Source organism: Stegodyphus dumicola, chromosome X2 (assembly GCF_044657685.1).
Source record: "Stegodyphus dumicola isolate Sdum_Otavi_A_Nest chromosome X2, ASM4465768v1".
NCBI classification, from domain to species: domain Eukaryota; kingdom Metazoa; phylum Arthropoda; class Arachnida; order Araneae; family Eresidae; genus Stegodyphus; species Stegodyphus dumicola.
The window spans coordinates 134,412,515-134,438,832 of record NC_140781.1 but is presented as its reverse complement, the minus strand read 5'-3'; the positions used below and the strand labels follow the sequence as shown (position 1 = coordinate 134,438,832).

Here is a 26,318-nt window from a genome sequence, read left to right as displayed (position 1 = left end):
GCTATGTAGATTTTAATTCAAATATTTGATAATGTGTAAGTTAATAAAAAAATTGTTAAAAGTAAGAAAAGTTCTTTTGAACGTTTATACTTTTTAAATATATGTAGTCTGGAATTAGTTACACATAATTTCCTATATGATTTCACTGAATAATATATACATTTTTGCCGATATGGCATAGAATCGGGTGCCATGAGCGCAATATTTAGTAAATCCTCTATGGACATAAGAAAAAATTAATTTGAATATAATATTTACAAGTGCACAGATTTCCCGTATTGTTACATAAAAAAAAGAGATCTGCCGAAGATGTTTAAATAGCTTCAACCAACACTTATAATCTGAGATATAAATATAACATTTCTATATTTCATGTGAAATACAATAAATAGTTACGCATGTAGAAACAGAGCTGTACTTCAGTGGAGGCAATTTAGATTCAATAATTTCCAGCCAGGCTGGCATCCCGAGACTCACATCGTCTGCTCTCGTCTTATGGATATGGTTACAGTATAATTGAAGGTACAAAATGATTTACTTGAAATTAATGAATTTTCAATGAATGATCAATGAATTTTGCCTACAAGTGCTCTTGTAGGCAAAATTCATTGAATCACCTTTATTTGTGTTAGATTTTGTCTCCAATTGGGCGATTTCTCATAAACGCTTTTAATCCCTTAGAAAGTAAAGCTATGATTGTTCCCAGGAAGTTTAATGAACAAAATATTGCTCCTTTGATACTCGATGTTTCTCCGTTAGAATTTGTGGAAAATGTTAAGTATCTTAGTGTCATTCTCGACCAAAAATTAACATGAAAAAAGCACATTGAATTCGTTTCTGCTAAATGTGAAAAAAATTATTAATGGCTTTAACCGAATCGCCAAAAATACTTTTGGAGTAAGCTACCAATGTTAAGAATAGTTCAATGTTAAGATACGGATGTATCAGCAGTGTATTGAACCTTTCATTTCGTACGGCTGTCGTGCATGGGGACATGTTCTTGCAAAGAACGTTAAAAAAAGAGATTTCAGAAAGATTCAACGGAGAATTCGTCTTCGTATTACTAGTGGTTATAGAACCTTAAGCTATGAGGCTATTTTTGTTCTTCAAGCAGTTCCGCCTATTGATTTCGAAATTGAATATACGAATAATATTTTGGAGCCATTGGTAACTGATACTTTGGAAGACTGCATAAATGGAATTATCCCTTTCCCTGATGTTCCTCATCCAGCTACTCTAGAGCCCATAAATTTCTGCGATTATAAAGAGACTACTGAAATGAGTTTTCATATGGTTTTCTTTACAGATTGCAGAAAGATGAACAATGAAGTTGGCTTTCATTTGTTCTTTTTGAAGGCCATTCCGAGATTTGTTATTTTAGACACCGTATATGGAATGAATGCACAGTTTTTGAAGACAGAACTTCTATGTATTTATCTTGCTGTAAGTGGATTGAATATTTCAACAGATTCGGCATAAGCCATACCAGTCAGTGCACATGTGGACAGACTGGCTCTCCGGAGCACTACATAACATCTTGTCCCCTTACAGAAGAGCTTTACGTCAACTTCCCGTCCACAAATCGACAAGCTTCTGTACGTTTTTAATAAAGCAAAGGCACCTGGTCAGAAAAATCGGGCTCCTAATGGGCAAACTGGCAGAACTAAATATGGACCTGTGCCAAACTTAGCCAAATCACGGACTGCCACAGTAGACAAATAGCGATTTAGTGACTGGCACCAGTATCTAATACCTTTGAATAATCTTGAATAATATTGAATGTGTGTACAACACTGATAGTCTTATTGCATGTATATACAAGTATTATTTAACGAAACTGTTTTATGCCAATTATCTGTATTATGTTAACTAACTGAACTGTGCAATGGAATTAGCATAGTCTGTATCTGCATATATTTATATCTTCTGTACCTTATATAATTTATTTCGTATCATCCTGTATCATGCAAACTATTCAACACCCTGTATCATGTATTCTGACATCCGCATATATTATCTCGTATTATCCTCTATCGTGTAACTTATTCATTCAACTTATAATGCGCCTTGTATCAAGTATCCTGGCATTAGCATAAATTTGTATTTCCAGCACCTAGTATCATATATCTCGCAAAATCTTAGTTATGTAACTTATTCTGGATCCAGTATCATGTATCCTGGAATCTGCATATATAATCTCGTATCATCTTGTAGCATGTAACATATTCTGCACCATATATCATGTATCTTGGTATCTGCCTATATTTAGTATCTTCTGAACCTTGTATCATATATCATGTAACATCCTGCGCAATACGTAACTATGTTGTAAAATGTAACCCTGTATGTTTAACAAATATCTCGTATCATCCTGTAATATGTTTCATATATCTCGTATCATCCTTTAATATGTATTATGTATCATGCATCTTGGTATCTGCTTATATTAGTATCTTTTGCACCTTGCATCATATATCTTGCAACATCCTGCAATACTTAACCTATGTTGTAAAATGTAACCCTGTACGTTTTAGCAAATATCTTGTATCATTGTGTAATATATATCATATTTCTCGTATCTTCCTGTAATAATTATCATATATCTCGTATCATCCTTTAATATGTAACCTATTTTGAACTTTCTTTTCTTAAGTATGCGTATATCACCTTATGCATGTCCTTATATTTGTCACCTTATGTATCTACCGTACCTTATGTTCTACGTATCATGCATCCTGGCATCTGCCTACATTTGTATCTTCTGCATATTGTAACATATATCTCGCATAACCCTGTATCATGCATCTTAATTTCGCACCTTTTACCATGTATCAGGCCCCCCAGCGGCCGAGCGGTAAAGTCGCTGAACACTGGTAGTTCGGTCCGAGGTTCGAGTCCCGCTAACGGGCTGGCTGCGTGGGTGTTTTCCCCATGTGTAACGTGTATACGAGCCAGTTTCCCTTAGAAAGTCCTCCACGAAGGCATCCCTCCCTTTAGGCAGATAGCCCTAGTGTGCTTTGCCATAATTAAATACATCACATCACATCACATCTACCATGTATCCTGCCACTTATATCACTTTGCACCTCGTATTATGTGTCTTGGCATCTGCATATATCTGTATCCACAGCATCTTGTATCATATATCTCGCAACATCCTGTAAAATGTAACTGATTCTTCTCCTATATATCTTATATTCATAAGTATGTGTACGTCACCTAATGTGTGTCACCTTAGATATGTTCTTACGAATGTCCCCTTATACATCTCATGCACCCCATGTTCCTACGTAAGATGTATTTAGGCATCTGAATATATATGTATCTTCTGCACAGTCTATCTGTAGCCACCGTGTGTTCTTATGTATCATGTACCTAGGCAATAGATAAAGGTGGACGTTGCGCTATACCCATTAACCGTATTGGTAGAGGGATGGTGCCCACGTCTTCCGTCGCATGTAAGTGGATCAAGGATAATAGGATAGCATCCTCAAGGTACCTATTTGTTCTGATTCTCTTTCTTCTCTTCACCTTTTGAACAACATTACTGGCTGCGATAAATTAGTTATCGAAACCCGATTAACTGTCAGTTCGCTTAGAAATAGAGGAATTGATATCCGCTTTGCTTATGAGCGTGCTCATCACGGTTTCTATGGAAATGGAAGAGCTGATTTCTTAGCTAGAGATACCTAAATTTAACCATTGATATCAACATTAGCATTCCAAAGAGATTTTGGAAGTCCTTTAATTAAAAGAAGCTTTTAGCTAAGTGGAATGAGGAATGCATTTCATCTTGAAATGCTGAGGTCACCAAAAAGTTCTTTCCTTCTGTTTACCACAGACTGCGTTTCCGAGTCTTTCCTCTCTATTAATTTTAGAGTATCTCAGTTTTTATCTGGTTACGGAAACTTGTTTCGTTTCAATCTAAGATCAAACAATTTATGTGAATGTTCAGGATGTGGAACATCCGATTTTCTCATGCCCTTCTTTTGATAGCCCTAGATTATGCTTGAAGAACGATTTGAAAATGTTCAGAGTGACATGGCCAGTGAACTTATCTGTTTTAGTGAAGTCCAGAGTGCTGTTCTCTGCTTTTGTTCGTTTTAGTTACGCATGCAGCTTTTAATGTTTTAATTAATGTACTTCTGATCTGTTGTACATCTGTGGTGCACGGGGAGTCTGTATGTTTTCAAATAAAAAAAATCACCTTTAGTGAAATTAATTCCAAACAAAGATTCTAATTTATCAAATAAACCGCCTAAATTAAATAAATTAGCTCAATTTTTAAATAATTGAAAAAATTTAATTTTATTTTTAAGTTATAGATTTAATTTAGAAATTAAAATGCTTTATACCTTGTCGTTAATTATGTTGTGTCAGCATTTGAAATTAAAAAAAGTGGTGTTTTTATTTTTGAATAAATTGTGAATTATTATTCATGGCGTAAAATTTTAAATAGTTATCTTATTGCACAATTGTTGGGAATAGATTTCTTAATAATGCCATCTCAATAACGAGCTAATTTTGCCACATGCCACTGTAAGCAAAGGGCTTGAATAACATCCGTATCATCCGTCGTACTTTTAGAGCAAATTTTGTTTCCAAATTTAGCCTCAAACACGTTTCGAACGACTTCACATGAAAACCCATAAAATCAACAGATGTCTTTCATTTCTTGTTATCACTACAACTAACTCATGACACATTGAATAAGACAAACATTATAGCGATAAAGTTAAGCGATCGCGATAAATTTTTATTTCTTCTTGTTGTTCGTAATAAAAACACTTAGCTTCTTAATACTTATTATAAACAGCAACTTTCGTAAGAACTTTCTATAACTGAACAAACGTTTCGCGTGTACTGAACGTTTTCAAAATTCGATATTTTTTAATGTAATGAAGAGTGGAGATGATTCTTCCTTATGTTAAAGCTCTCTAGATCTGTCTGCCGATGAGAAAAGAATCCATTTATTTTTCCTGGTGAACTTTTTATTCATCGCCTTTCATATTTAGGTAAAATACTAAGAAAGAAAACCCAAAATTGTTTTATATTATTGTATTACATGAGAATTAGTTTTACATTAAATTGGTAATGTTGTGTAAGTGATTAAGATGTGACTTTATTTATTCAGCCAAAATTAATTTTTACCACATGTTTATGATGGAAATTAAATTAACACTATTTCTTATTATTTCAGCCAGTTTTTGATATTGGGCGTTCGAGCACAGACTATAATACAAAATCTTTGACTGGTCTCAAAGGCAAAAGATGGAAAGATATTCGTAGCATTATAACTCCAACATTTACAACTTCGAAATTAAAAATGGTATTCTGTGTTCATTATTTTACGTTAAAAGATATTGTCTTTTCGAAGTATTTGAATTTTTGTGTTTCTAAGGTAAAATGGTGAAAACAAAACAAAACAAAAATGTTTAAATAGGTTTTGTAGATAATGTCACCTAAATTATTTCGTATATCTGCTCTCTTGATTAAAAGGTTTTCACCTTCATTTCCTAAATTGCGTTCGGATTCTGTAAACAATTAAATAATTTGCTTTGTTAGTAATCTCTTCATGAGTGAAAATCTCTCATTCTTTGTGCTTATTTTAAATTGCATCTTAAAATATTTTGTCTTCAAAAGGAAAGTTTGGCCGAACAGATTAAAGAAAGTTTCACCAGTAAACTTCATTTATTCCAATAGATCTACTGCGAAAAATGAGGTTTACTTTCACAGAAGCTCTGTGTAATTTTTATAGAATTTTGAATTGATTTTCTGCTCAGGTTTTTGGGAACAATTTGATAAATAATTGCCCCTCAAATGAAATAATACATTATAAAATTTGCAGTTCATATACATGTTTCTCTGCTAGCGTACTGTTTCTACTATGTTGCTAGAAATAACAGGATGTATTAAATGGGCAGCTCAATCCTCGTATAATATTGTACTCTTTCATTACATTATTACGAGAAAGGGATTAGATTATTACGCGATATTTTTGTGTTATCCCCTCGACCGTGAAACTTTAGCCAAGCAGCTCGATTTAGCGCCAGTTATGTCTAAGGATGACTTCATAAGGTATAACATCTGCACTTTCGGTTGATGTAACACCGATTTTTTTTTATGAATAAGTATATAAATAAACACTAATTCCTGCATTTTTTCCCTTGCACTTTGAAGAAAATGAGTCCGAGGGCTGTAAAATCGCATTTGTGATACATTTACAGTTTGAGAGAATTAACATCTGTTGAATGAGAAACACAACAGCTGTATATGGTCGACAAAACAGTAACAGATTGGAACAATCACCTGTGACAGGGGGGAATTTGTACTGATAGCGTTCTAAACAGAGCTTTCAGTAAAATCGAGGGCAGAACAAAATAGCAAAAGTTCGACGAAAGCTTTTTCACGAAATTGTAGATAAATATGAGGGCTCGGGATTTCACAAGAACGATTGCAATAACCTTCTCGGAGTCTCCGCCAGTCTTCATGGTTCGATGGCAGCCAAATTTCAAAATCAGTGTTTATAGTAGGTGACTACCGGTAGCGCGGTTCAAACTCAAAATGTATGCAAATGTCCCCGCGCATTGTGATTTATATTGTTTTTTGTAATTATTGCATTAAATTATTTATGCATCATTTTGTTTCAGCTTATGAGGTAAATAATGTGTGTGTTTTAGCTTGAATATTTAATTAGCTGTGGCAAAAAAAATTATATCAAAGAAAACAAAACGCAAATTTCTTAGCTATGAATCATATTAACCTGTCTGATTTCAAATACTGTATATTACACTTCAAATTCTACATATGTTCACTGGATGTATTAATTTAATTTAAACCTTTCTTACATTTCTATACATAGTAATATTTTATTTATTTATAAAATATAAAAATTATTTTACGATATTTATGATTTCATTGAAGATGTATCCCATAATCAGCCAAGCTGTTGATGAATTCGTAGAAACAGTAGAAAAAAAGTGTGAAGAAGGGAAGCCTTTTAATATTTATAAATTATACCAAAATCTCACAATGGATGTAATTGCAAGGACGTCTCTTGGCGTGCATACAAATGCTCAAAAAGACGAAAATGAACCTTACCTGAGACACTCTAGAGCTGCATTTTCTTTAGAAATGGGCTACTTTCTCCTGTTTGCTTGTAAGCATGAAATTTTCTAATATTTATGTATTAACTAGAAATATTAATTAAAGTTTTAAGAGATTGCGTTTAGTTAAATTATATGTCTAAATATCCTATAATATTGTGCATAAAATAACATTTAAGAATCTGGTTCTTATTTTATAACCGTAATTACTGAATCGTTCTTAAAAATTTTGAACTAATGTTGTATGTGTCCTGGAATTCAAAGGACTGTACTAAAGTATGGCTGTGTAAACAGGATAGCTTCATAGCTTGCCCATTTCTGAGATGAATTCAATTATTATCATTCTGTATGCAAGAAAATGCACTATGCTATATTCTCTTTTGTATAACCACCGGAAAACGGAAAGTTTTGTTCTTTTAATTAATTCTGAAATGATCTCAATGAAAAATTTGCAATTCATTCAGCTCTGTGAAAACATTCAGAAAACACTTTGCCAAACTTAACAGAATCAGTTGGTCTGATCATTTATTGTTTGACTATTTCCTGTATGGCAAGAGAGACACGGAGGCTGTATTTAAATGTGCTACCAGATGTAAGCAATAAGTTAAGGAATTGCAACGAATAACATGATCTTGTCTAGTTCAGGGAAACATCAGTTTGGTTCCATGGTGGTATGATTGTAAGGACACCGGATACTACAGTTTTAGCCTGAATTCTTATCCTGTAGAATATTTGGGGGGCATAGTGTACTATTTGAGGCATGTGGGAACTTGAAACACGGTCAAGCTGAAAGTTTCCCGGAGACGTTGAAGGTAGAAGAAGATGGGTGGAAGATACTGGAGGCGGAGTTGGTCACCGTCGAGCTCATCAGCTGACATGCATAAACCACAGTTGACTGGCCTCCCTCTCATCGGTACACATGTTAACTTCATAAATCGCAAGTTCAGAGTTGAATAAATGCATATAGTTGTTGCTAAATGTTTTCGTATGGTATAATTTAAATTACTTTAGGTCAGCGATTCTCAAACTGTGGGACGCGCCTGCCCCCTCGGGGGCGTGATAACTCTACGTGGGGGCGGGAGCATATCGAAAAGTCGAAAATAAAAGATTATTTAAAAAAAAAATTATTAATTTACTGAAAGGAAGCAAAACAAATTAAATTCTGACATAATAAACAATAAAATACACATTTACACTGATACAGTGTATTTATAAATGTATCAGTACTTCACAATATATTTGATAATTAATTTATCAATACTAAATTAAGAATAAGTTTTATAATTTCTAGTGACTCCCATTGGCTTGTCTTGCAAAGCAAAGTTATTCAAAGAAAGGTTTAATATTAGAAACTGACATTCTAAGTTCTTTTTCTATGTTTAACCGAGATCTATATTTTGTCTTCAGAGCAACCACCACAGAAAATCTGTTTTCACAAAGGTAGGATATTGGAAATGGTATTAGTGTTCAGTTTCTGCACTGAAAACAAAATGCTTTCGTATAAAACTCTTTTTACTTTTCTTATTATTTAAATTTTACTTCAAAAATTAAATTAACTAAATAAATAAATTCTCGAGGCTTGTTAACGTACTCACTATGCAGCGTTTCCAAATGTCGTTTCAGCTTATTAGGTTTCACACTGTCTGCTGGTTTTGAGCAAATAACACGTAGGGGGCCTTTCTTCTTCATTTACTTCAGTAGTGGTAAACCACAATTTAGGTATTACTGATAATATCTTCTTGATTTAAATTTCGAATCCACGCTCGTCTGTGCGCTTGTTTATGCTTTATTATCGTCTAATGTTCGCTTACGACTTAAAAATCTAGCCATGGTTATATTTAAATCTACTGCCGTTATTTAGTACCGTGAATTGCAATTAAAGCGCAAAATTACCAAATGCAGATTCAAGGTAGATTCGGTAGTGATTGCAGGATCGACTCTACCGTGACTCACCGGAATTGCATGAGATTTAACATTTATACACTTTTTGCCCAGACGGTCGATAGGCTGCCTAGATGGCCGCGAGAATGCCGAATGTGATGGATAGAGAGCAACAGAGACTAGACTATTTTTCTAATGACATTTGCACTTTTAGAAATGGATGATTGAGGAAACAAATGTTTAATTTAATTAAAATTTAGGTTCTTATATGCGCCCTAAGATCACCAAATGTGGCGATATGTGTTCTGCGCTGATTTTTGGCGCCATTTTGTGTTGTATGGCAACACTTTTGACGTTGAATACTCTTTTGCTAGTTTTAATTACTCATTAGTTCGTGTCGTGCGTGTTTTGAAATGGCCTATGTTGCAATGAAAGACGTGGTTGCAAGAGGGTTTGGGAGATTATTTTTAGTGGCTGTGCATGATAGAAGTAAGGAAACGCTGATGCAGTGTATTAAAGAGTGGATTGAGCCTTGTACAACTATTTTTTCGGATGGCTGGAAATCTTACAAGGATTTAGGAAAAGAAGGTTTCGAACATTTATTTGTGAACCATAGTATGAATTTTATGGATAGCGAGTCTGGCTGTCATAGAAAAACCATAGAGAGTACGTTTCGGAATGTTAAAACTACATTCCGCTGTCCGAAGAAGCATCCATTATGGTAAATGCATTTATTTTATTGTCTTTTTTTTGTAGAATGTTATGTTCATTGTTTTTTAGTAAGAATTTCTGTCATTATTGTTGGTTTTTTGAATTGTTTGAAATTTAGTTTAGTTATTTTAGTTTATTTTGTTGATTAGTGAGTAGTGCCTAGATTTTGCAATTGGTAGATGTTTTTTACAGTTGAAACAGAACGCTGTGTACATGGTATTTTTTGAAATTTATTGTTGTTATGTTCATTTATTAAAGCGAGGTGTGCGTAGCTCGTAGAGTCTTTCGCTGCCTAGATTGTGCAATTCGTAGATTTTTTTTTAAAGTTAAAACATATCGCTGTGTACATGAATTCTTGTCAAATATTTTTGGTTAGAAACTTTACGTTTTTACTATCTACTGTTTTTTTTCTTTTCGGATTTTTAGCTCTCAAACTGTGTGTTCAAAACGTGGTTTTTGCATGTGAGAAAATCGCGTTTTTGGAGACATTTTAGGCTTAAAGTTCGAAATGTAGAGGAAAAATTTAGATAGTAATATGGCACCGTGGAGTTTTTTTGGCGAGAAATTTGACGACTTGAAGGCGCATATAAAAGTAGTTCCAAAATTTATTTTGCAGTCTGTTCCAATTTAAAAATTAGAAAGGAAATATAACATAATTCTTATCATATTACTTAAAAGTAACTTACTTAAAATATGCATTACTTAAAAGAAACAAATACAAAATTTAATACTTATCTTGATAATTTGCACGGTTTACAATCAAGGTCTTACTGTAGCTTTAGCGTCAAAGTACATTATTTCATTCAATAAATTGTTATTGTATGGGGGGGGCGATGAAAATTGGGTCCCAAATATTGAAAGTATAAGCACTGCTTTAGGTGTTAGAGTGAATCAACTTATTCAAATTTTACCAGCAACAAAAATCCACTGAATTTGTTGCTTCTGCATCCTACAAGAATTTCGGGCCATTAAATAAATTGTCATTTTCATAATACTTCCATTTTTAAATCCAGACTTTAAATTAAATTAAGTACAGATTTTAAAGCCAGGAGATTTTTCATAACATTTACATTTTAAAGAGGCCACCGCATAAGCTTTTTTCGAGATTTTAAATTTACACGTTGTGGTTTGGGTGATCACATTTGCCAGTTTTGGCGATTGAGCACGATGGTCGCATTAACATTTGATTTATATGATTACGGACAAAGCCTCGATGGCTATCTGCGTAAGGGGAGGGATGCCTTCGGGCAAGACTTTCTAAGGGAACGCCCATGCAGCCAGCCCGTTCGTGGGATTCGAACCTCGGACCGAGCTACCAATGTCCAGCGGCTTTACCGCTCGGCCGCTGGTGGGCCTGGCCGCTTTAATAAGGCGGTATCTTTATCATTTGTGAGTATCTGATATGTTATACTTGGGCAGATCTGAAATTCTCAAAGCTGCACGTACATTGGAATTGAAGCATGCATTATTTGCTGGAGACAATGGAGATTAGAATAAGGATTACAATGAATTATATTTAAACTTTAAAGGGATTTTTGATAGAAATATGAACAGAGTGATTTACTGTTTTGTTTGCATAGAAATTACAATCACGAATTTATTAGAGAATCTCTTGAGAAGAATTTACATCTCTTGAATCTATGTTATCTCATTTGTTAGAGCATCCGACATCACTGTATCACGATCTGGTGTGAGAAGTGAGTTAAAAAATTATTTTTAAAATTTGGTAGACAAGACTCTACATAAAGTAATTTTGGATTTCAGGTGAATAGGATGCCCTTTCTTCGCTAGTGACTCTTTATTTAATGCAGTGCTTCCCAACCGATGTGCTGCAACACAGTCTTGTGCCACAAAACATTTTATCGTAATCATGATTATAGGACCACAGTACAGGAGGGTTAGGCAGAAAGTCATCAATGAACACTTTGATACAAAAATAATTTCATGGAAATCTTTTCTAAGTTGCTGATGGTGTTACTGCAATATCGGGAAAGATCTGAATGCTGGCAACCAAAATTCCTTCAGAAACTCATGATGCTTAAATAAGTGACTCATCACTGACAATTAGACTCATATTTACCATGAAGTGAATACGACTTCATGGTAAATATGAATCACTGACAATTAGACTCATACTTCTCTAATTAACATATTAACAGAGAAGCTGCCGTAGTAAATAAATTACTTTCAAATTTAAAACCCGTGTTTAATAACATTATAAAAGCGGTGAATGCGTCCAAAAGAAGAGCATTTCTATCGCATTTTCTTTTAATTTTATGTTATGAAATGGGATCGAAACATTATTCTTTGTTGTTTCGTACTGAAATTCTTTAGCTGCCGAGAGGAAGAATTCTGGCCAGAGATAATGCTTTGAAAACATTAAAAATACTTTTTGAGAATAACTGTCAATATTCAGCTAAGCTGAAAGGCAACTGCAAAAAAAATGCTCGACTTAGATTACATATTTGAATATCTATATGAACTTGATCAAAAAATGCAAGTTTTACTTGAGAATTTATTGACTTGAACAGAAAAAATTACTGGGTTCAAAAAAATGAATCCTCTGAAATGTTTAGTCGATTTCTAAAAATTATCTATTAGAACCCGTAGATTAATACCTATGTATTCTTGAGAGAAAGCTTCATCACTTCTTTGAAAAAAGCAATACAACCAAATTCGACTGGATTCCAAATCCATTTCCATCTTCAATAAATCAATGGCATTTGATGTGTGTGTGAAAGAAAAGGAGTTATTTAACTTCCCACAGTATACACGAAGAAAGTTTCGCTTCCATACTCACTATAAAGAATTTAGAGAAATTAACATTAAAATGTTTTGGTCTTGAACTGCGCGTAGCTTCTTCTGTCATAGATGCAGAAATAAAAAAGCTTATGCAGAGAAACAAGCCCAAGTATATTACCGAAATAAGAAAGTAGTACACGCATTAAAATTCAGGCAATGGGTGTGCTGTGAAAAATGTGATTTGGTAGGATTTATATAAAGTAAGCATATGCAAAAGCGGGCCTGTGAGCCGAATGCAACTATTTTAATTGGCTTATCAACCTCTTATGCAAACTCTTATGCCTCTGTAGCGACATGTTAATCTCTTTCCTACCCGATTTTGCAAACAAACTACAGAAATCAGAAACACGAGCGCGCTTTTATTGTTACAGTGTAAATGCACATACAGGGTGTCTCAGAAATTCTGTTGCAAACTTTTAAGAAAGATAGCGTTCACGCAGACAATGGAGAATCACATAGCAATGCGTGGTCGGAAACACTTTCCTGGCGCGGTAGTGACGACACAATACACAAGAAAGAATGGTCACGAACAGGGTAAGAAACTTTATTATGCCCGGAATAGCTAAAATGTTGGGAATGTTAAATTTTTGTGTACATTAACATCCTTGATGTGCGTCTCCACCTGAATACAACTTATGCTTAACATTGGATCGGCAGGGTGGTTCGGTGTATTGGCCAACAAAATCGTTACACCTCTCTTGCATTAACTAATTTCCCTGGAGGTACGTCAAGATACTGGGTGTACAAAACCCCCGTTAACATGCTCAGGAACATATTGTACGCATTCTGGCAGTTGCAGGAGAAGCCTGGGACACGCTAGATATGTTTTAGAACATCTGATCTTCCATGCGCCAGAGATATGAGGCCTGCATCACGAACCGAGGTCGTAATTTTGATGTATTAAATATAATTCTTTCTTCATTAATTGTGATGACAATTGTTGTCGATTTTTGTTTTTCATGTCTTGGTTTCTATTGTACTGAACATAATAAACATATTTTGTCATCCTGTTCGTGCCCTTTGTTTCTTGTGTTTTGTGTTATTACTACCGCATCAGGAAAGTGTTTCCGAGTGTGCATTGCTATGTGATTTTCCATCGTCTATGAGTACTCTTATCTCTCCTAATCTACTCTATAATTATCTGAAGACCAAAAGATGGAAGTTTTTGAAAAATTGAAAAAGGTTTTGTGGTAAATAATTACGCCGTTTAATTCTAAAGTATGTTCTAGTTCAGATTCACTTAGATCCGATTTATATGCACTTGAATCCTATGTTAAAGGAAATGTTTAATTCAAGCGAATTAACTGCTTTTTCTGATTCCTTGAATGCAAATATATTCAAAACGTTTCTAGATTATAGTAAAATATATTTAGTTTGATCTGAATCAACAAATTTATATGAAACAATTTTTTTGTTACAAGTTTACTAAAAAAATGTGCATTTGATATTCAGGATCGTTAAAAGTGAGTTGGAACCTAATTTGGATCAAATAATAGCAAACGAACATTTGAGATTTCACGTCTCGTATTAAGTATACAGTATGTAATAACTGTTTTTACAACAGGTTTTGGGCTAATCTTTGTAATATGGTAGCAGGTAGTTTGGCGACATTTTGGAAAGGCGATCAAGATTACTAGCTAGGACTTTAGCAGTGTACATGGATAAAGTCAAGAGTGTGCGCAATGTCATTTTTCTGCAATTCTGGGATTTTTTTTAAGTGAAAATAGGTCGACGTGTACATGGATGATACCATGTATGTGCAATTTCTAAAAACGCGGCAAGCAGTGGGCGATTCTGCATTTTCTCCCAATTTCGCACCTAATCTTCGTCATAATTAAGCACTTTTGTTCCATAAAAGTTCTAGCATAAGCGTAATTCGGCTAGCACATTGTTGGAAAAAAAATGTTGAGTGTAAAAAAAAAAAAAAAAAAAAAAATGCTTTTACTTCGTGAAAACAAAATGGCGTCCAAACCAAAAACTAGCAGATTGCTGTAGCAGGGTTGGTCGCGAAATTTTCGCCAAAAAATCGCCAAGTTACCATAATCCAAAGATTAACCCAGGTTTTGTAATAAAAATTTAAAAAATGTATGTTTGTGAAAATGTTTGATTTAATTAATGATGTCCTTTTTTATTTCATACGCTCTGAAATTTACGTGCATATTTTATATTTCATTGGTTAACCTGCATTCATGCCGTCGTAAACCCGTGTTCACCATTTGGGGCTTATTTAAAATAAAAATATGAAATTATGTGCATGAGTTGTTATTTTAGATTGCAATTTCTTTCTAAATTTCTTCCATGGAGGGCTGTTAACGTCACTGGAGGCCATCGCTTCTTAGCAAACATAGGGATACAGCAAAAGAGCGTTACAGAAGCACCATCGCACTTAGCAAGAACCCTGCCTACATACTGCACAAAAAATATTTTAGTTTTGGTACGTGCTTAAAAGTTTCCCCCATTAATAATCTAAAGGATAGTTTTGGTAACTTAAATCTGGATAATTTACGAAAACTAAACCGTGAAGCAAGGTTAAATATTGAAACTCTCTTCTTTAAAACCCTATTACAGAGTTTTTTCCTGTGTTCACATATTAAAAAAAATGTATTAACATATCTTTAATAGAAAATGCTTTTCAGTTTCTTTTCCAGAAATAAGTGGGTTTTTCTCTTTTTTGAGACGCATGTTATTACGCTTACGCAATAAAGGACAAGACCCGCGCAGACAGTTGCTACAAAATACAAAAGAAGTTATTCTTTCAAGAAAGACTGATCCAAAGGTAAAGAATACTGCTGTTGCATTTTATTATAACGTACGTGTGCGTGAAAGAAAAATTTGCTTCTTGGAGAAGAATTCAAATAAACTATAAAATGTGAATAATCAAATAAATTATTAAATAATCCTCCTAACAAGTGAATGAAATAGAAAGTTGATCAAAAGAATTAAGATTGTGTGATTGAAACATTTTTCCGTCAAGTGATTTTATTGGAAATTTGTAGTTATTTAAATAATTTTATTGAAAATTTGTTCAGTTAAAGTATGTTGTTGGAAATTTTTGCTATTAAATACCTTATTGAAAATTTGAGTAGTTAAAAATTCTATTAAAAATTTTGCAGTTGAAGAATTTTATTGAAAATTTGAGCAGATAAATAATTTCATTGAAAATTTGTTCGGTTAAAGCATTTCATTAAAATAATACAGGTGAAATGCAATTAGGTGGCTTGTTCTTTCTTCTAATTAGAAACAAATGAAATCTATTCAGAACCATGATATCATAAAATATGCACTAATAGTTTAATTTCTTAAAATATTTATTATAATGAATTTCTCAAAATTTCTGAAGATGGGGTAATATATATGACCCCCAAACTTAACCTTCTGAAATATAATTGAAATTTATATTAATCTTCCTGCCTGTTTCATATTGCTGCTTTACTTTTATCTTATACAGTATGTGTAGTTATACTACACTCTCGCTAAAAAAAAACAACGCTGAAAGAAAAAGTACGAATATAAAAAGAGAAACTAAAATATACAATTTATGTACGAGGTAAAGATTGCATCTCCGAATGCAAATAGGCAACAAAAATTAGCATAAAGCGCAATCCCGCAGTCATACTACAGCGCCTTAAAAGGTGGCATGCCGGATCTACGCGTCAATTCCCATGCAACGTATAGTTCCATATAATGTGAGATAGGCAAAGTGGAAACCATCAGCCGAAGATAGCATCTGCACGATGAAATGCGTTAGAGGGATGTCGGTATATTGTAAGGTGGTGTAAGACAGTCCGCAGCTGCAAAAGAGCTGAATGTGCATCGTAGTGTCATCAGTAGACTGGAGAATCGTTACTAAAGGTATCAAGCCCCCCCAAAAGACCTGAATCTGGAAGCCGGAGGATTACCACAATGGCAGATGATTGCTTCCTTCTGCTATGTGCAAGACGCTGTAGATCACATCTCTGACGCAGCAGGACTGCCCATATCCGGCCAGACTGTGCCACGCCGACTGCATGAAGGTAGATTGTACGCCCAACGACCTGTGATTTCTGTTCCTTTGTCCCCATCGTATGTCAAACGGGTTTGAAATGGGCTCTTGAACATCGCAATTGGACGCCAGAGTAGTGGGGCCACGTACTATTTACGGATAAGTTTCGATTTAAAGTCTAGAACGAATCCTGATGGGCAAAGTTATGGCGAGAGCCAGGGACACGCTATCGGGCGTCAAGCATAGTCGAAAGAGACCATTACCGAAAAGGAGGATATTGTATGGACTGAGATAGCTACGAACGGCCGCACCAACTTCTACGTGATTTCTGGCGGTTCTATCACAGCCGTCCAATATCGCGACGAAATTCTACACCCTCTTCACGCCTTTTTTTGAAGTGATATTTGTGGACGATAACGCTCACCCGCATAGAACTCGAGGGGTGCAGAGTTATTTGGAAAGTGAAACCATCGCACGCTTGCCTTAGCCTGCTTGATCACCGGACATAAATCCCATAGATCATATGTGAGACATATTGGGAAGATGGATAGCAGATCACAGTATACCCCCAAGCACCTTCCAAGAGCTCCGACATGCATAACTACAGGAATGGGCACTACTGCCGCAACAATCAACCAATGACACTATTGCCAGCTTGGCGTACCGTTGTCATGCATTTCAGCAAGGGGGTATCATACTCGTTGTTAGCATGATGTTCCCATTGTACATTCTTCCGTCCCATTTGACCTTCCGCAATGTGATGATCTTAATACATGTGTTTTTGCATGTCTTTTGCTTTCTTGTTTGTTGTTGGTTCAAGTGATACCCCACTAACATCTTGGAACAATATTGCGCATATCTAGTAAATAATTTTTGCTTCTTTCAGCCTTTTTTGTTTACTTTTTAAGCAGGAATGTATGTTAACCTTTTGTTGAATGTTTTGCTTTTCAGAAAGAAAGAAAGGATTTGCTTCAATTAATGATTAATGCTCAAGCATCAAAAGAAAATATAAGTGACAGTCTTTTAACTGCTGGAGAAAATGATGAACAAGTCCAAAATGGTAAGTTTTTCTCAAATTTTCATGGGCTTATCATAACTTATTTGATGTACAAAAATTTTATTCGAAATTATTAATTCTAAACATCTTTGAAGCAAAAATAAACCCGTAATATAAAATTATTATTAGGTGTAATATTAAAACTGTTAGACAAATAAAAGCTTTCTATCGCTTTTTGGTAGATATCATTGCAAGAACTGTATTTGGTTTTAATATCTACTTGTTAGTTTTCCTCCTTAAAGATACTTCACATCCTTTGATATTGGCGAATTAATGTCCTTACTGCTAACCTGCTTGCAAAGAAAGAAGGGTGAAGGTAAAATAATATTTATTTAACTACTTCTGACTGGTTACAACTAGAATTAAAATATACAAAACGAAGCAGTCATTAAATCTATCGATGATGCGTTAGCAAAATTGAGGTAGCTTGTCTTTTAGTACAACATAGCAGAACAGAAAGCCATCGGAGTAGGTCCTTGTCCTGGCTTTAGCAGTATGAGGATGGTTGTCAGCCAGGCGGATGTATTCTATATCTTGCAGAAGTTAGATCGGAATATTAAAAGAACATTACATGAACATTAGAATTTAAGGTACGCACATTAGAACATATAAATATAATATGCAAAATTAGGTTATTTAGACATGAATAAATACTTAAGATATTGTCTAGGTGCTTATAAAAATGATTTTACAGTTTTGAATAATATTATGTGATGAATATTATAAGAGATATGATGTATAGTTATTCACATTTTTGACGCATTTCCCGATCAGTACAAACCACGTTTAATATAAAATACAATTTTGTGAGAGCATAAGGACTACATGTTTTACGCCCATGCTGCGCAGCTCAAAGTATTGGGTTGCGCAAAACGCTGTTCCCTTTTATTGATAAAGCAAACGCATAGTAATCAGGAGTGTCGTCCTCTCTACGCTGGCATTCATCTGATGGTTTCTTCCTGAAGTGCTTGATATAGCTTAAAAATGTCCCATGACCCGTTAAAAGCTGTATCAGCGATAGGCTGTTGTCACATAGCTTCCATTTTGAACAGAAGTAAAAAGTACATCTGCGAGTGTTTGGAGACTAAAAGGCTATTGCCATCTATTTGACTACTGCCATCCATTGACTAATGAACTATCCGTCGGATATTCTTACCTAACATTTTGTTAATTATTTGAAATACTTAATACCTTACTGATTCAACTTTTTTCCCCATTGCTTGTCCATTTTCATTCATTATATCTGTATTCGCCGACTGATGGTGGCTAAGTGAAATATCCCATTCTACCATCTCGATTCTTCTTATCATTTGTTGTTCCAGACATTCATTTATCTGATGCGGAGTAAAAGCGCGCTGTCACTCTCTTTCCATTCGACACAAGTCAAGTCAGTTTATATTCTAAAATTCATCGATGTGGACTAAATTTCTCTCGTTTTTACATGGTTCAATTTTGGAGAAGAATAAAAATCTTAAGAAAATCGCGAATGACCATTATCTCATACAGTTGTCCAGAATTTGCTGTCAATAGTTACAAACCTTGAGCTACATAAGATTTATATGGATAATTTATTTACTTTCCATGAATTATTATCCGTTCTTGCAAATAAAAACTTCTTCGCTACAAGTACTGTTAGCAAACATAGAATGTCTAAATGCCCACTTCTACCCTCTAAAACAATGTCAAAAATGGAACTCTGCTCTTCAGATAGCAATTTTGATTCAAAGAACAAAGTTGCAGCAATTCGATGGAATGACAGTCTTGTTGTTTCGGTAATGTCCAATTTCGAAGAAACAAAAAGTGTATCGACTGTAGAAAGAAGAGTAAAATGGTGACAGAAAACAGGTAAAGATATCAATGTGCATTGCATCCTACAATAAGTATAAAAACGTATTTGATAATCATGCAGCAGCTTATGTCATTTCAACTCAATGAACGGAAGGGTACTGGTCTTTATTTGTTAATGCGTTTGAAACAGCATTTTTACTTCATGGATGCTTAATGAGTTACGTAGTCCTGATAGCCTGAGCCTGCTTGATTTTTCGAAGGTACAAAACAGTTGCCTATTTGGGACTTTCTATTCCAAGGAAACCACCTTGCAGAAAACTAGGTGTTAAACACGTTAATAAAGATTTTATAAAGCTTCAAAATGAACATGTTATTGTGGAAAACGGCTGAAACAGACAAGAAGATGCTATCTAAAAACATGCACAGTAAAATCAACGACTATCTGTAAAAAATGTAACGGACTATGCTTAAGATGCTTTCTGCTGTTCCGCCTAAGTAAGATTTAATAGCAGTGGATTATACCATTGTCCTACATTTAGAACAGGCTGTATCGATCAAACTAATAAAAACTTAAGTGTTTTAATTTTATACGTATATATGGACTTAAAGAAACACATAATTAAGAATTCATAAAGGAGTATTAATTTTTTTCAATGCTTGGTATGATATGGGTTAACGAGCATCAAAAAAATGAACTGCTTCAAGTTTTACGGTTGACAAATGATGAAAATAGAAGAGGTACTTCAGCAGCATCAGATACGTCATTGTTTACCATCGAAAGACCGATTCTTTCTATGCTACAAAGGTTCCATTCCATACTAAGAAGCTCATGTTTCATATATCGTGGCCTTCGATATTGCGTAGCTAGATTCCGTTCTGATTCCGAACTGAATTAAAGATAAACTTCTTGTAGAGTAATGCTAAACTATTTATAGATAGTTGCTGTCTGTATGAATTCTCCATTATAGTAATACTAGAGTATTAATCACCTTATTTACGTAACATTTTCTCAAGATAATGTTTCCTTATTCTGGACAATTACATGCAAAAGAGACAGTTCAGAAATGAAGCACAAGTCAGAGGTGAGCGAAAGTTATTTTGTGTTTTAATTCCAAGGATGATATATTTTATACAAATGAAATATATCATTTTGTATCTAGCTGGGAAAATATTGTGGAATGCGATGATGCCAATTTTGATGAGTATAATAATTTTTGAAACAATACTAGTTCTTTTCCAAACAAAATGTCTTTAAAAATGTTTGATTATCATGTGATTGCCTATTTAAATTTGGATACTTTTATTTATTTTTGACATGTATTTGTTTCTTTATTTGTGACATATAAAAATTTAATTTTAAACGGATAACTAGTTTTATACTTATTATAATCATGATCTTTCTACACTATAATTATAGATAACCTATTGCAAAAAGATCAGAAAAATATGCGTAAAATGACTGACGAAGAAATCGCTCATAATGCTGTCATATTTCTTTTAGCTGGGTATGTTTGCCTTAAAATTATATACAGTTCTTAAGAGTTATTTAGTATTGTTTGTTTAATACTTGGTAATATATCTATGAAATATAAAAAATAAAATCACATTATTAATGGGAGCTCGTAGCGGCCAGAATCCATTATCATAGCATAACGTGTAAATTTTATGTTATTGTATTTCTTTTTTTTATTAAGCTTTTGGTATCAGATCAAAAGGGCTCTTGTATACAACAATTTGTAGAATGTGAATTGCAGACACACTGGATGAAATTCATTCTATGGTAAAAGCTTCACCGTCGGAAACATGAGAAGGTATAACGACAATTAAAAATAATTAAGCTATAAAGTACTTCTCCTGCCTTCGGGGTGTAGTGGTTCTGCACGCTGGGCCGGTATTCCAGAGGTCCGTGGTTCGATTCCTGACAAAGGCGTTTGCTCATTTTTCATCTTGCCTGCTCCTAAAAATACCTAATGTCTCTGATAGCGCCTAAACTAAAAGGGTCGTGGATGGTGCATCTCCACACCCAGGTTTTGGCGATTGGGTCCCCTAAAAGCCCCAGTCGCCCTTTAAAAGTGGGAGTATATAGTGATGTAGTGGTTTTGCACACTGGGCCGGTCTTCTAGAGGTCCGTGGTTCGAATCCCGGCGAAGGCGATGGCTAATTTTTCAATTCTCCTGCTTCCAAAAAAAAAAAAAAAAAAAAAAAAATATACCTCATGTCTCTACAAAGCAAACAAAATTTCAAGAAAGAAAGTTAATTTTCAGGTGTTTGTTGAAAACACAAGGAGCTCCCACAGTAGTAAATAAAGAAACGTTGACAATTTTTAGTAGCTGACAATTGTTTCCAAACCTGAAAGCATTTTACCCAACAGAGGACAACTCGTTGTTAACAGTAGCTATTAAAATGGAGAAAACGTTGTATTCCTGACATTTGCTAAATTATATGCATCAAATTCAAAAGTCATTTAATGCTTTCTATTTTCATCAGACCATTACTGCATTAAATGCTTTTTACATATTATGAAGTGAAATATGGATTGAAAAATAGAAAATATTAAGCTATAACTCATAAACTAAAAATAAATTTTTATTGAAATGATTACAAAAAAATGGCACTCAGATTTTGTATTCGAGAATAAGTCATTCAAAATATTCACCGTTAATTGATTTTATATTGTGCACTGATAGCATCTGAATTAGGGGTAGCTGGAGTGTAATGTTATTATGATATGGTATGAGGGACGCAGCCCGACCCTCCTGGCAGACTTTACGTCGCCCTATGGCCTTTTTGCTGCGGGCTGCGCCAGAGCAAGCCAGAAACAGCACCTTCAACAGACATAAAGAACATAACTAAAAACAAAATTCAGATTAAAATCCCTATTGCAAGTTTATTATGATTAATCCTCTCCATCATTTTCCTGGCAAATTTTTCCAGTCTTTTAAAATTATTTAAAATAACATATATATTAAAACATCATTTTTCTTAAACTCGTTCCTGATATCAGTAAAATATTTACTTGTTTCCACATAATGCTCTGCAGTTCCCGGTTCTTTACAGGTATCGCAGAGGTCAGACTCTTGTAATTTAAACATTTTAAAATAGAAAGGGAAACGGCTATGACCTGTAATGTTTGGTTAACGTCAATGTCTGAATAACATAAACCTTTTTTAAGTTTAACAAATTTCATAAAGCCTTTGCCCACCAGCGGCCGAGCGATAAAGACGCTGAACACTGGTAGTTCGGTCCGAGGTTCGAATCCCGCGAACGGGCTGGCTGCATGGGCGTTTTTGTGGGTTTTCCCATGTGTAACGTGTATACGAGCCAGTTTCCCTTAGAAAATCCTTCACGAAGGCATCCCTCTCTTAGGCGATTGGGTCCCCTAAAGCCCCAGCCTCGAGGCTTTGCCATAAACACACACACTCCTATAAACTTTTTTTCAATCAGACCTTTCCCACTCCTCCCTCCATTTATCAAAAATATAATTTTTAATAATAGTCACAGCTTTCCTTGTTGATCCCTGTACATCAATATCACGAGCATTAACATCGGTAATTGCCTCTTTGTCCAGTGCGTCCTCCCTCTCATTTCCGAAATGTCCAAAGTGTGCCTTCACCCAAATTAAACACAATATTTTGATCTTCTCTCAAGTATTTATATAATTCTCTAATATCTGCTATTAAAGGGATGGCTTGATCAGGTGGTGAGAGAGCTTGAAGAACTGTCAGACTGTCAGAATAAATATGTATATCATATTACCCTTTAAGAGTCTTCTTAATCCATTTCAGTGAATAAAAAGTAGCCATAGCTTTCTCTTGATAAACTGAGTTATAAATATTGAGTTTAAATTTATTATTCTCAATCTCTGTTCCATAATAATGTATAACATATGCGAAAGCAATGGCGTCTCCCAGACCTGAACCGTCTGTCAATTTCTCCTATTTTTTGGAGCATCTAAATAATACGGAATAAAAATTCTTTCAGCAGGGTGAATCAAATTTAAATAAAATTTTTCAAAAGCACACTGTGTTAGAATAGAATCTCCATATAATTTAAAATCTATATTTCCTGTTCTTAAACGAAATTTATCATAATAAAAAACAAATAGTTTGGAGAGAGGGGGCACACCGGCCAGGATACAAACAACCGCAGTAGAGGTCGTTCTGAAACATCTCGTAAGCATTAGTAACCAAGCTCTCTGCATTGTATCCAGTTTCATACAAAGTATATCATATGCATTGAAGAACGGAAGAGAGAGTTATGATTGTGGCTAGAAATATGTACTGAAGCGTTAGAGCAGCGTTTTGACCGCAGCCGAACTGCTGCGACCAGATATGAGGTCTATTCTTTCTTTAATTCGCACAGACACAGTGAAAAAAAGTTTATAATGAATACGAGGATTCTGATAAAACCTTTTTCCAGAGGTAACTCTTATCCGTAGGCGTAAAACAGCACACGTAACCACGTGCTTAAGCACACATGGTAAAAAAAAAAAAAGGACCTTCTTTCACAGAGGGAAAAAGAAAATCAATAATTATTTTTAAAACTTACAGTATATTGACACATACATAGATACTGAAACTACATTTAAAAAGTATTTGAATACAAAATATTGAAATTAATTACTCATCAGGCATTAAATTAATAAGCAATGGACATGTCTAACTTTTACGTATGTTACGTACAGTTTGCATTTTGATATTTTTAGTTCAAATGCAATAAATGCATTATGATTTCAGCATTGGTTCGCGTTTTACTTAGGTTTATCCATTTCTTTTCAATAACTAATTTTTTTTAATTCAGCACCAAGTTTACCAGGTAAAAAAGTTAAAATCGATGTTTCATATGTTTAGAAGTGACCAGATTTTGCCTCTTTTATGTAAATCTGTAATAGTTTTGCATTTAATATTTACCATACAATGGACTGCAGAACTGTTAAATAAAACAAAATATGACTACAAGACAAATCAAAATTCCTCTAACCACAGCGCAATTTGCTCAGAGCTGATCAAGCACATCTTCTCGAACTTTAATTATAGCCATTAACCATTTCGAATTTTCCATTTTCAAAGAAAAAAAGGAACATACAGTTAACTCATCATTAAATCCAGATTTCGATAATGTAGTATACTCATAGTAACAATTTTGTGTTTTTTTTTGGGGGGGGGTTATTATAACCTAAATCTTTTAAATGACTCAGATGAAATAAGCCGTTGTAAGGCCATCTAATTTCCTCCTAGTTTGCAATTAACTCTCGAGGCAGTCTTTTGCGGCTCCAGGGTGCTGATGCATGATCTTCGGGTTCTGAAGTTCGTTGTGGTTGATGCCTCTAGATAAGTGGAGTGCTAGAGCCAAATAATGTTTTCCTCTGTTAGCCACCAGGTGCCGCCGTTCTCCCTTACTTGTAGGAAAGAGAAGCCATTGCTTAGTTAGTATACTTTTGTTCATCTACAACACAAGGTAGTACACGATTAACATAGGAATGAACACCGCCACTGAACACTCGAAGACAGAAAAAAACTCATTTGTAATGATTAATTCAAATGTCAGTATCACCAATGGGACCGCAAAGGTGGTTAGTGTCCCCAAATGTACGTCGGAGAAGGTCATGAGGCAATGGATCCCTCTTGTTAGCCGAGAATATTTCTGATGTCCTCGTATAGGAGCATAATCTCCAACGAAAAACATAAAATTTTCAATATTTGTTCAGTTACCTTGAGAATACAACCAGCTAAGAAGAAGAGCAATTAGTAGATAAGTTATAAAATTTAGAGCAAAATTATAGAAGATTGAATTGAAATTTCATAGCTGACGTCTTGAAACTTTTGTTAGACCTGTTAACATACGTCAAACAGGTTAGAAATTTAATATATTTTATCAGTAATTATAATAATCAGTAGTATTTTTCAGGAAGTTGTGATTTGTCCTGCGTAACTTGGCACAGGCATCTCTACCCTTACAAAAATAACTGCCATTGCCCTTTTCCAGAAATCAACTCTTTATTTGCCTGATTATTGCAAAGATCACGGGAATCTGCCTAAGATGACGGATATCTTCGTGGAGAAATTTTTAAAGGAAACTGACTTATACATACATCACATGAAGAGAAAATTTTCAGAAAGCCTTATGCAATCAGCTAATTATCCGAGATTCGACCCTGTGTCTGATTGGCAGGCGTATTGAATAATATATAGCAGTCATGAGTCATTGAGTATTTAATTTGACTGGGGAAAAGAAACGCCAGAGTTATCTGCCCAAGGGAACGAGTGCGTCCTTCGGAGATTTTCTAATAGAAACTTGCTTATGTTCAAGTTACATATGCTGAAAACCACGAAAATGCTTATTTAAGTCCTTCCCGTTGGTGGGAATTTGAGCCTAACCAAATACCATTTTCAGTGGTTACATTTACACGAAATCTTATGAACTTTATGTATTTGATAATAAGTTTGAAGTATGAAATTTCTACTATCTACTGATATCCTAAATTGACACATAATCGAATAATCGCTTGAGTGCGGGAGCAGAGACGTAAAACTCAAGAAGGGTTAATTACCCTTTATTATTCAAAATAAGAATGTACAGTCTGCTCCTTTCTCAGAGCATACAGCAAAGCCTCAGTTGGGCTTGAAATCAAAGTAATAAGAAATAAAACTTAACTAATGCTTAGCTAAAAAAATACAGCAGAAGCTATCAGAATTTCTAAGTAGTTGGCCCCTAAATATAAAATAATCTGGCGAAGCATCAAGGGTCTGAAATACGGCCGAGCGCAGTAATAGCTTAGCGAGAGATGTAGCCAAAAGGCGCACTGCTAGACGAACTCTGGCTGGCTCTCTAACGAAGTCAATGGAACTTAAATATCGCTCTTACTAATTTGCACTAAAAACTCATTCTGGTAGTAAAGTGTAAGCTTAAATTGGGAAGGATGGTCAAGTAACTGTTAACTAAAGATAACTGTTTAAAACTTAGGATAAACCTTACAACGAAAATAAGATAA

At 34.5% G+C, this 26,318-nt stretch overlaps 1 protein-coding gene across 2 annotated transcripts in view; it reads left to right on the top strand.

Moving 5' to 3' along the window:
- The window catches only part of LOC118198670 (cytochrome P450 3A21-like), a 79,723-nt gene that overhangs the window by 17,847 nt on the left and 35,558 nt on the right, over positions 1-26,318 (top strand). For both annotated transcript variants that reach the window (XM_085810008.1, XM_085810009.1), the window contains exons 5-9: positions 5,201-5,329; positions 6,925-7,159; positions 15,137-15,276; positions 17,434-17,542; positions 20,745-20,832. In XM_085810008.1, coding sequence (XP_085666134.1) covers positions 5,201-5,329; positions 6,925-7,159; positions 15,137-15,276; positions 17,434-17,542; positions 20,745-20,832 — 701 coding nt within the window. The remainder of the gene's footprint in view (positions 1-5,200; positions 5,330-6,924; positions 7,160-15,136; positions 15,277-17,433; positions 17,543-20,744; positions 20,833-26,318) is intronic.